The 13,146-nt window shown below is 38.4% G+C and overlaps 1 protein-coding gene across 1 annotated transcript in view; it reads right to left on the minus strand.

Moving 5' to 3' along the window:
- Nucleotides 1–13,146, minus strand: part of LOC107717802 (integrin alpha-8-like) — an 83,295-nt gene that overhangs the window by 38,596 nt on the left and 31,553 nt on the right. The window contains exons 14-16 of the mRNA XM_016524670.1: nucleotides 9,205–9,250; nucleotides 7,479–7,586; nucleotides 5,012–5,067 (exon numbers count right to left, since the gene is read on the minus strand). Coding sequence (XP_016380156.1) covers nucleotides 5,012–5,067; nucleotides 7,479–7,586; nucleotides 9,205–9,250 — 210 coding nt within the window. The remainder of the gene's footprint in view (nucleotides 1–5,011; nucleotides 5,068–7,478; nucleotides 7,587–9,204; nucleotides 9,251–13,146) is intronic.

Here is a 13,146-nt window from a genome sequence, read left to right on the forward strand (position 1 = left end):
TTTTTTCATGAGGCAGACGATTTCGTGTGTGTGTGTGTGTTCGTTCGCCTGATCGGGAAGTTGCATTGACAGAAATGGTGACATTCCAGATAAAGTTTGAAAGGAGTAAAGCCTGTGTTAATGCTATTGTGTAGGCTAATATGGCCAAAGAAGGTATTTTGTTTTATAAATAAATATTAATTTAAAAGCAGCCCACGATCAACGTGTTATGTTACCGTTATCCCTTACGGCTCCGACGAGGTTTTGGTCCGTCCTCCACGCTGAGACAACTCACAAAAGACTATTTTTAGCCAAGCAGCGCAGAGAGCCGCTTCAGAAACGTGCCACGGCTGCCTGATAAACACAAGCACTGACTAGAGCGGCCGCAATCAGCTCCAGTAGCCGTGGAGCCCAACGCGCTGCAGACGTGTGCAGTGAGGAGCAGATCAGCTCTAACGTCACTGAATCTGCTGTTAAAAATGAACCATCTATTCATCATATTATCATGCAAAACATACACGACAAATAGCAAATTTTTCATTGTTTCTCGAAACGTCATAGCATTTCCACACCGGCGATGACATGACTGTGACTCCAAATCATTTATGTCCCACACATCATGTACGTCGTCACGCGTTCACGTCATCAAATTGCGATCGGTTCGTGAGATCGGCCAAGTGTAGTGAGTACCGATCGAGTCATAAAATGTGATTATCGGCCGATACCGATCTCCGGCCGATCGATCGGAGCATCCCTAACTCATGGTATTCAAAATATACCATGAGCTCTGAAATGTGGAAGCCACAAACACCATGTTTATTTGCCAAGTACAATTATGAAGAAACATCCACAAATCAGAAATGTTGCTGTTACCATGGGAACAAAAGTCAACTGTAAAAGTCTACTTCCTTCAAGTGATCTTCCAAGATGGCGCCGCGGAAGGCCGCCTCGGTGTGGAGCTCTACAGTTGTTTTAATGTTTTTGTTAGTTTATCCTGTTTTTAGTTATATTCCCACAATCAGTTTCACCATGGATGAATTGCGGAACATTCGGCAGTACACACCACCCAATTCTGATGTTTTACTGGACATTGTAGTTGGCGGAGCGGTGGTGCTGTTCAAGCACTTTAAGACATGCAAGCATGGGAAGCGAGCCGGAGCACAGGTCAAGCTCAGACAGCGCGGCTTTAGAACGGTGCTGCCTAGTATCCATCTGGCGAATCTCTGCTCTCTACCCAACAAAACTTCTTGTGCTCTCCTGGATAAATAAGGACTTTTCAAACTCTGCTGCTCTGTGTTTCACAGAAACCTCACTGTTTGGTTCATCTTATACCAGCCTACAGGCAGAAACTGAAATAAGCTAAACCTGTAATAAGGACTGTAAAAAGATGGACTAATGAAGCAGAGCAGGATTTACAAGCCTGCTTTGACTGCACTGATTGGAGTGTTTTTGAAGCTGCTGTCAATGATCTGGATGAGCTCACAGAGACTGTAACATCATGCATTCTGTGAGGATATGTGCATTCCTACCAGGACTCATTTAACTTACAACAACGGCACATCGTGGTTCACTGCAAAACACAGACAGCTTCATCAGGCAAAAGAAGATGCTCACAGGAATGGGGAAAGAGTCTTGTATGAACAGGCCAAAAACACACTGACAAAGGAGATCAGAGTGGCTAGAGAATCCAGTTTTCAGCCAATGTTTCAGTGTGGAAAGGACTGAAAGACATCACCAATTACAAGACCACATCCCCCAGCACTGTGCTGAATCAAAAACTGGCCGACATTTGAATGAATTCTATTGCAGGTTTGAAAAACCCTGTCTCACACCCCACACCCATTGTGACCTTCTCTCCATGGATCCAATAACACCTCCAACAACCCCCCTCCTGAACTTCGGATCAGTGAAGATGATGTGCGTCAGGTCTTCTGGAAACAGAAGACAAGAAAAGCACCAGACCCATAGTGTGTTATACCAGCCTGTCTGAAATCCTGTGCTGACCAGCTGGCCCCTATCTTCACATAAATTTTCAACAGATCACTGGAGCTATGCGAAGTCCCTTCCTGCTTCAAACGCTCCACCATCATCCCCATACCAAAGAAACCTAAAATCACAGGACTAGATGACTGCAGACCTATTGCTTTAATGTCTGTGGTCATGAAGTAATTTGAAAGACTGTGTGCTGGTCCACCTTAATGACATCACTGGACCCTTACTAGAACCCCTGCATTTTGCTTTCCGAGCAAACAGGTCTGTGGATGATGCAGTCAACATGGGACTGAATTATATCCTACAACATCTGGACAAACCAAGGACTTGAAAATTCTCATCCAGCACCCAAACCATCAGCACTGGCGCCCCTCAGGGATGTGTTCTCTACCCACTGCTCTTCTCCCTCTACATCAACGACTGCACTGCAAAGGACCCCTCTGTCAAGCTCCTAAAGTTTACAGATGACATGACACTTATCGGCCTCATACAGGACAGTGACGAGTCTGCTTACAGATGCGAGGTTAAAGAGCTGGCTGTCTGGTGCAGTCTTAACAACCTGGAGCTGAACACGCTCAAAACAGTGGAGATGATTGTGGACTTCAGGAGAAGCCCCCCTGCACTCCCCCCACTCACCATCGTGAACAGCACTGTAGCAACAGTGCAGTCATTCAGATTCCTGGGCACCACTATCTCTCAGGACCTGAAGTGGGACACTCACATGCTGATACAGTTCTACTCTGTAGTCATTGAATCCATCCTTTGCACTTCTATAACTGTATGGTTCAGCTCAGCTACCAAAACTGACCACAGAAGACTACAGCGGATAGTTCGGACTGCTGAGCGAATCACTGGTTCAAGCCTCCCCACTCTCCAAGAACTGTACTCATCCAGAGTGAGTAAAAGAGCTGGCAAAATCATTCTGGACCCCTCACACTCAGGCCACTTCCTCTTTGAACTGTTGCCATCTGCACTGAGCGCTAGAACAGCCAGGCATGAGAACAGTTTCTTCTCTCAAGCATTCTATCTCATGAACAGTTAACTTTACAATAAACATGTAATACACAACATTATTTATACATTTATTTATTTAACACACCATACTTCTTATTTACATTTCCTTGCATTCGTACATAACACACCTGTACACACAAATACCATATATTGTCTATTTTGTATATTGCGTTTTTCTTCAAAAAGTTGTTGTATATTGCTATTTCCTGTTATTATCTGTCTTTTCACTGTCATTCTGTTTGTGCTGTGGAAGCTTTTGTCACCATAACAAATTCCTTGTATGTGTAAACATAACAGGCAATAAAGCTCTTTCTGATTCTGATTCTAATAAGAAAGACATAATGGAATCAGTCTCCTTGCACTCTAAAACAACTTATGTAATATTGTGAAATAATATTACAATTTAACATAACTGTTTTCTATTTTAATATATTTTAAAATGTAATTTATTCTTGTGATTGCAATGCTGAATTACTCCAGTCTTCAGTGTCACATGATCCTTCAGAAATCATTCTAATATGCTGATTTGCTGCTCAAGAAACATTTCTTATTATCAATGTTAAAAACAGATATTTTTGTGGAAATGTGATCAATTTTTTCAGGACTTTTTTGATTAATAGAAAGTTCAAAAGCATTTATTTTAAATATACATTTCAGTAATAAACGTCTTTATTTTGATAAAAGTATACATTTCTTTTCTTTTTTTTAAATTCAGTTAATAGTTTTATATTTTATGGTCAAAGCTGATTTGTGTATGCTTTATGGGATGTAGGGATGTAACGATTAACCGTGAGCCGGTTGAAAATCAATTCAAATACGTGACGATTCAAATCGGTTGAGATGCTAAACAAATCGTGATTCATTTAGGGGTAGGAGTTTATATGAATGTATGTCTGAGGGGAACTTACTGTCTTTAGAAAAGTTTAGATGGTATTTTTTCTTTTCATCTTGCCTCTCTATAATGCATATTAAAGTTCATAAGTGCAGCGCTGCTTTGTTTACAGCGGAAACCAAGGAAACGCTTTAAGCGCCACCTGCTGGCAGAGAGTGAATCTGCGTCTCATTCAGCTCATCCGCTGTTTCATGCAGATATTTTTTATGCATAGTTTCACAAAACTGAAGTCAAACCATTCTGTTTTTGCTTCAAATTTAGAAATTATACAATGTAATTTAGATTTAAAAATCCTCATGTTGCATGTATGCAGCATCTTTGTTTGAATCATTATTAAAATGCAGTGGTTGCCTCTAATTTTACATGGAAAGAACACTGACAAAGCCTTATTTTGTTTATATGAAGAGATTTATTTTATTTGTGTTACTTATTTATTTGATTTGGGGCTTGTTTTAAAATTTCAATTTAGTTTTGTTATTTACATTTACATTATATTTCAATTTTGTCATTTAGCAGACGCTTTTATCCAAAACGACTTACAAATGAGGACAATAGAAGGAATCAAAACCAACAAAATAGTAATTATATGCTATAAGTGCTATATTAGTATATTATTATAGTGTTATATTTAAATTTCACAAAGAAACGTGGAGCATTTTGTCCAAGCAATAATAAAAGGACACATTTAATTTATAATTTGTCTTAAATCTCATTTTGTAAAAAAAAAAAGTGAATCGAATCGAATCGTGAAATCAAAATCGTGAATCGAATCGTGAGTTGAGTGAATCGTTACATCCCTAATGGGATGTGTACTGTAGTTCATTTATCATTGTAACATTGTAACCTTGTAACATTGTTATTTTAAATACTTTTTTTTTTTTGCTTTGAATCAAAATTGTATTTAATTTTGAAGTTGTTTGGTTTGGTTTAATTCTTTGAACACTTTTTTGAAAAGCTTAAAATAAATGGGAATATTCCCTCCAGAACCAGGTTAAGCAGAGAGATTTCCACTCTTATAATGACGTCACATGTACAACTGGCCAAATACATTTCTTCAAGACATTTGTTGATAAGACTACATCCATTTACATGAAACAAAATGCACTCAATTAATAGAAAAATTAATGCACTCACCTACATAATCAGGAATACCAATCCCAGAGATCTTTGCACACACATTTACTGACAGACTGAGAGAAAGAAATAAAAAGAGAAAGAGACATTTAGTACAGCATAACTTAGCCAAAAAGCAATGACAACATTTAAGTGGCATTAAAAAAAACAGAGGAAGAGGATTGTGAATATAGGTGGAGTGTTAATACATGGAGCTGAATGGAGATGTGGAATGCTGAGGGACTGTGTGATACTCAATATTTAATTAATTAAACAAATTTGCCTCTTTTTTCTCATCCATCTGTCCTTTCCTTGCTTCATCTCTCTATCCCTCCCTCTCTTTAATAGTCTGGTAATAGAGGTGGCAATTAGATCAGCCCAAGAGCGACTTCCTGTTCCTGTCAGAAAAAAGGGACAAAACCTCTCTCATTTTCTCAAAGATCTCATACAAATACTATATTGTCATTATATATTCTAATAACATTTCAAAAGCCCATTTATATGAAGTCTAATATGCAAACACCCACACAAACACACTTTTATCTAGACACAGCACAGGACGTCCCGGCTATGGACCGCACAATTAATTTACTGGAATCTAAAGATGGCAGTTCTGTTGCTGCAGGGCTCTTGTGTAAAACTAGCCCTTAATTTGCAAAGAAACACAAATAGAACCAGGACGGAGGATTTAAAACATGCTAGACCATCACAAGCAACTCACTGACACACATGCTGTAAGGTGAGAGCGCATAAAAACACACTCACACCTCTCCAGCTGGTGCTCAATAACTGTATTTCCATTATGTTGAACGTGTAATGATATCTGTGCTCGGGGACTTACAACTACAGTCTTAATGGCCCAAAGGGCCAATCCGATGCATAGCATTCCATACAACCCAAATATGTCTAATCAGAAACACCCCATTAGCCCCCCTACACACACTTACACAGCATTGAGCGTGTCTGAGTTTAAATTAGCGTTAAAAAACAGCTGGATGCGGTGCCTCATGAACAACACAAAATACCCATGAGGCCGTGCCTGATGGAATCCAGCATTTGTGCATTATGCTCTAACCACGCAAACCCTGCCATGACCCCTCCAGGTAGTGGTGCATTTTAAAATGCACAGCCGAAGTCATATTTAAGGGAGGAAGTGGCCCCATTACATCATTTAATGATAACTTGCTAGTTCTCCTCCCCCGTGACAAGGGTAAATGCATAATCACGTACAAGGCCTGCGCACATACAAACACTCCAGTGCCCGGAGGTTGACCCCTCCTGACCCCTGCTCTGACCCCACTGCAACTTTTCTGACTCTGCCGCCCATCTGCCATCTGTAATTACTGTCCACTCCTCAGAGTATTAATGGCAACCTTCTGTGTGTGTGGTTTGACATGAGTCATTTAACACACTTTTGCACTATGCACATACGTAGGCTGTTTAAAATATAATTGTATAAAATATAAGCGAAATTTTTTTATTAAATTTGAAAAATGCAAAACAGAAGCATTACACTAGTTGCTGTTGATGATAATAATAATAATAACAATTATTATTATTGTTATTATTATAATAACAGAATAGAAACTAATTGCATTAAATTAAAAATATACATTTCACTGGGTAGTATGATTATTATTGTTGTTGTTTTTATTATTATTATTAATCCTTCTGTTTTGCAATTTTCTCATTTAAAACAATTTGTTTCATTTCTGTTGAAAGAATACGAAAGAATATAAAAAATAAAAAATAAACAAATTTAACTCTAGCGAGACACAATTTTAACCATGAGTTTACAATCTTAACCATGGTGGTGGTTTTTCCATCCTCTGGATCTCTTTACGCTCTCTTCTCTGGCTTGTTCTGTTTCTTGGTGTTCATCTGTGTGATTCAAAGTTTCTCTCTGTCTCTCTATTTCCAACCACAGTTTGTACATTTATTTTACTAAGCTACTCTTTTGTTATTGCAGAATTCCACACTTTAGTTCTTTCGTTTGTCTCTCCAAAACCTCTAAATTCTTTCTTCCCCATGCCAACCCTAACACACGGGCACATGCACCCCAAGCAGCCAAACAGATCTGGTATGTTTACAGTCACGGGGCCCAAAAACTACTTGTGGGACACAATGTCCATCCACAAAAGGGGTAAGAATGCAGGGTTGTGTGTATGTTTGTGTGGTTTGGAAGAATGTATTGAGACTTCCAGAAACACTGAAGTTTTACCACAGAGAAGAAAAACTGCTGTAATGTGGTACTATAGACCATATGACTTTAAAACCTCCCAGTCAGCCATAGCTCTTTGGCCCAGACTGCTTTGGTTTACCCTTAACCAGGACTAAAGACCAACATAACTGTCCCATCAGCTGAACACTTCATCTAGAATAGATTAATCAAAACATGAACTTTCAAAAGTTGTTAGTTTGTTTTTTGAGCTTGAAGTAAGAGTCACCCTTCAGTAACTAGCACTGGATAAATGTGGTTGACACTTACCAGGTTACCATGTCATCAGAATTGGGCATGCGGCAGGACTTGTCCTCAGGATTGAGAATTCTGGGTGTCAAAATCAGCTGAGCGTCCACCGTGACCACTGGCCTTGACCTAGTATTGATGAGAGACAATATAATGGGAATAATATTAAAAAAATAAATAACAAATTACTGATATAATTGATATGATATGATATGATATGATATTGCAGTAATAAGTTTGAATGGGAAGCTAAATTCAGAGCTGTACATGAACATTAGGAACCCACTAAAGTTGGCTGTTAAAAATCCAAAGAAATGACAAGACCTAATGTCAATGTGAATTTCAGTTCATAACACATTTTACATGTATGTAAGTGTGAAACAGATACTCATATGAAAATATGTGAATATTAGTTCACTAATAGCTTTTTGGTTGTTGGTTAACAATATTCGATAGTTCAAAGTTGTTTCAAAGGAAGATAAAAAAAAAAAAAAATCAAAAATAGAATAATGTACCAATGAATTGTTTACAATAAGACCAGGAACATGCATTAAGAAAGTAAATATAAATGTACATTTTGTTTTCATGTTGACTTTAAAGGTGCTTTGAGTGATTTTAGCCATTTTGCTAACTTCAACAACACACTTTCTCTCCAAAACCTCTCTCTCATAACAGCAAACCTGAACATACAAAATTACTGACAAGAATTTCGATTAGCTAAAAAAGCTAATTGAAGTCATTTCTCAGGACGCCTATTTCAGTGACATCTGATTTCTGACGGAATGAACATTTAATGCACAGTATTACATAATCACTTACAAAACATTTAACTAACAGAAACTAAACATTCAGAGTCTTATTCTAATAGAACATCAGACAGACTGAGTAAATGAGAACTTAACATGAGGTCAGTCTCTGTTCTGCTCCGGTCTCACTTTCAGCCTGTTGAGACTAGCACTCAAACTGGATTAACAGTGGAAATGTTAGCTTACACAAATACACCAGAGCCCACTACAGCTAATCGCTTTAACACTTGACACCAAGACACTGCTAGTGTGTGAGACTGTGTGCTGGGATATGTTCATTTGTCTGTGTGTTTTGGTGGCCTTGAGGCAGGAAAAAGGGACTATTTTGAAACATTTCTGAGGGAAACCTGATCTGAAATACCCAATCGAAGTCTTGGGTACTCAGACTAGACATGCCACAATGTTCGCTGACTGTACTCCCGTCAACTACAGCTAAGGATTTCTTCATGAATGCATTATGAAGCCAGACATTTCAATATTTTCTGTTATGCAATTTAAAAAATGTGTTTCAATACTATCATAGAACAGAGGAAAAACTACTTCATATGTATCAGGTTTCCTTCCAGCTAAACCTCAAACACAGGTGGTTTCTGTGCCGTTCACTCTAATAATGGGGAAAGCATGTGAGTGTAGTAGAAAACTGTGAGTGAGTTTAGGCCAGAAAAAATATGTGCAGCTGCACACAAACATATTATTTGACGTATAACAATGTTTTGATTTGTTATAATTCATGATAACACTGGCATCATTTGAATGCTGAGACTTAAAGCTGAGAAACACAAAACTCAAAACAAAAATTACTCCTATCGAAATTACAACTTTTTATGATGCACGTCACAAATCTTCACATGAGTACTTGTATAAAATGTAAAAATATAAATTTTTCAACATTTTGATCATGTTGTATTAATATGGTTTATGTAAAGTGTAAAATTTCTCACCTGTAGGCCACAACTTTACTCACTCCAAATGCACCGACCAGCAAATCTGTAAAGAGAGTGAAATATACTGAGAGCTGCAGGACGGATACAATATGATACAGAAAAATGTGTGTTGCAAGAGAAAGAGAACGAGTGGCTGGATCATAAAGCTTCAAAGCACACTGCAGCTGGAAGTGATTTGGGCCTCCAGCAGACTCCATCAAAGATTCGTCGACCCGTTTCTCATTCTACCAGTCTCGCATCTTACATCACCTGCTGTCCCTGAACAGAGCCATTGAGGAACCCTAGAGAGCCACGGAGAACGTGTGAGGCTTTAATCTCATTCTACTCAGAGGTGCACACAGCCACATCTGATTAAGCGGAAGGTAAATACGACACACTGAATAGTTTCCTTCTCTTAAAGGTGGGGTAAACGATTTCTGTTAGCCAATGTTGACATTTGAAATCACCAAAACAAACACGCCCCTACCCCAAAAGTGTCTCGCCCGCCATCTCTATCTTTCTGTCGCTCGGCTCGGACTGAACGCTCTCTCCTCCACATCATGAGTAGACACGCCCCTTACTGCTGATTGGCTACAAGTTTGTTTTGCTAGTCGGCCCGAATAGTTTCCTAAAGCGTTTTTGAAAAATCACTTACCCCACCTTTAATAAAGGTAGGCATGATAAACCTGAGTTTCAACTTGAATGAGATTTTAATGTGATGCAGTGGAAGCGCTGTAGTGTAGTTTAAATGAACCAGGGCCTTCACAAAAATTAAGCGATTAGGTTTAATAAAAACAATGTGATCCCCATCACTAATTTGTAAATCTAATGGAAAGGAAGACAAACCAACTAATGCCACAAAACCCCACAGAATTCATCAAACTGGTTGATAACACTTGCTTATACTTGTACTGCTGTTTTCCTGGTGGATGGCAATAGTACCCATATTGTCAAAACAAAAACAATGAAATCATGGTTTTTTTTCACATATTTTGATAAGAAAAAGGAAAAAAGAAGGAAAAGCGTGAAATATTTCATAATAAATGAGTCACTCTGGAATAAGACTTCTTAAGAGACTTATATTATAAAATATTACCCAAACTTTTGAATGACAGTGTATATGCATATTTTTAATGAAAATGTACTGTATAACTGCATAACAAATGACCTTTTCTGATGATCCCATTCTTTCTTCCTCCAAAAGCAGCACTAAAAAAATTCTGATCATTATACAGACACACACATAAATATTGAAATAATTGAACATAGCAAAAGTAACATTTTTAATAAAATTCACTTTTTTAAATATCAGGCCAAACAAAACATTGATATAAACAACATCATCAAATATTCAGGTCTGTGTGCACACAAAACTCGTATAACCATTCACTCATCTCTGACATCTCATTAAACTAGTATGTATAACTGAACCAACATAAACAATAGCAAAAAGTAGATTCTGACTCAGACAATATTACAATATTAGAGGTTTGATTTCTTTGGTGGTGAAATAGTTTTTGTGATAAGTATAGAATTTCTAAAAACTAAACATTAAACTTTAACCTTCACACAGGTCGGTTTCATTTGGTCTTTCATCAAACTTGAGCAAGAGAACACTTTCTCTCCTCAGTTTATGAATTGTACAAAGCATTAATAGGAAGGAAGAGTACAAATCGGTCATTTGAGGGATGATTTCAGTCAGGAAAACTCATATGTAGGAATGTTCCAGAAGAGCTCCAGCACCCTAATGAGTGCTTAGAGACTGCGGCTTTGACTCCTGTTTCACTGAGGTTGATCACTGGCTTCGCTTTCCATCAGGTCCTGCCTTCAGGAACGAGACACCCCTAGCAAAGAGCCTGTTGCAAACCAGTCAGCAGCTTTTGGTATTGTGACAGAAAACACACCTCGAACACAACGGACAGAAACACGCACACTAAAGCCTACTGACAGACACACGCACACCCTGAAGGCCTGAGCTTTCACCTTGTATCTGTGAGGCAGAAATTATGACAGAATAATTAAATCTATTATATTCTCACATCTGGAAAGTGCATTTGCGCGCTCTTTGAGAGACTTCCTCAGAACGGCAGTGATGTGTAAACGTGTGTGTGTGTGTGGTGCAAGAGTCAACCTCAAAACTTTCAGGTCAAACTCTCCGGCCACCACAACACAAAGGTCTTAACTGCAGAAATAGGTTAATAGGAGGTGGAATGATGGAGGGAGGGGATGGAAGAAGCTCAGGCACTTAAACTTTAATGAGGACGGAGTCTGTTATAGTCATCTTCATTCTCTAGCCAATGAAATGCCGGACCACAGCCAACTAATGCAGTCCTCTCTTTTACCTCCAGCTCAGAATTTCTCTCTCATTTCACCTGACATACAATCACACATGCATCCATCTCTTCCCCTCCAAACAAATTAGAAATTAACTCCTCCCTGTAGAAGTCTGGATGGAAATCGGGACTAAATGCACATTTTGGAGGGCGCACTAAAGGGATATAAGGTGCCTCCCCAAGTTCTTAAAACATTTCTAATGGGTCCTGAATGTAACATCAGTTTCACACACAAACAAAATATCATGTTTTTGGAAGTATTCTAATGTAGAAATATATTGTAAAGGGGAATTCTGATCATAAATCTTTCCACCATTTTTTTTTTACCATCAGAATGACAAATTCTGATTCTCTATTAACATTTGGTATTTTAAATGTGTTTTTCTCTCAAATTAATAAAGTAATTGTTTCTAAATGTGCAATGTGAGTGTGTCTGTTTAGTGTTCTGTCTGAGAACAATACCTGAAGCAGCAGACAGGAAATGCAAAGTACAAAATCTCCACTGCTGTTTAAACAGGTCATGATGAATGACACTTGACCTTTGACTTTAACCCTGCATTTAACCACAAAGTTCACACTCACCCTCACATTAACCCCAAACCACACACACAAATGAAATGGCTTGTAAACAGGAAAGGTAACCATGTGTGCTGATTTATAACATACAATGAATAACAGGATTTTTTATTCTTAATCTATGTAGACATTCTCAAACAATGTGCCGACCAAGTTTCCAGCAACAAGCAATAGTTTGTCCATACTGAACATGAAATTGCTGCTCAATAAGACAAAACCACAGCCAATCAGAAGATAAGTGATGCATAAAGGGATAATTCACACAAAAATGAGAATTCTGTCCCTCGCCCTCATGTTGTTTTAAAACTGAATGACTTTGTTTCTTCTTTTAATATATTCTGTAGAATGTTAGAAACTAAAAAGTTTTGGTGACCATTGACTTCCACTCTATGGACAAAAACACTGAGCTTTTTTTTTCTGAAAACATCTTTTTCTATGTTCCACAGAAGGCAGAAAGTCATACCAGTATGGAACAACATGAGGGTGCGTAAAAGACAATTTTCATTTTGGGGTGAACTATCCCTCTACAAAGTATAAAATAGTCATGCAAAAGTTAATTATGACTATTTCTGGTGCATGAAACCATAACCAACTTTATCGACAGACTTCAAAGAATAAAATAAAAAAACGCATCCTATTTACATTTATTAATTAGCAGATGGCTTTACCCAAAGCAACTTACAAATGAGGAAAACAAATGAGTGATTTTAATCTAAATTATAGCCCTGCATTTCAGCCCGGGTCCCGACTTTTTTACGCCCCTCTGGCCGGGCTTCGGGCCAATTTTCACGTCATAGTTCAAACACGGGCCGGGCCTCGGGCCTGTTTTAGGCTTCTCATTTTTTATATTTTAGACATCCATCAATTAGTGATGAAAAAAAATTGCCTCGCTAGTAGAAACACGAGACCGTGCTACCGCGACTGTCAAGAGCGGCTCGACGGTGTTTAGTGTCCCGCAGCAGCAGTATGTATGGTGCGTGCCGTCAGCGCAGCTGAACAGTTCTGCATTCAAATGCAAGAAATAGGCCTAAGCTTGCTGCAAAGCACCGGC

Source organism: Sinocyclocheilus rhinocerous, unplaced genomic scaffold, assembly GCF_001515625.1.
Source record: "Sinocyclocheilus rhinocerous isolate Xijiao unplaced genomic scaffold, SAMN03320098_v1.1 scaffold1204, whole genome shotgun sequence".
Lineage (NCBI taxonomy): Eukaryota > Metazoa > Chordata > Actinopteri > Cypriniformes > Cyprinidae > Sinocyclocheilus > Sinocyclocheilus rhinocerous.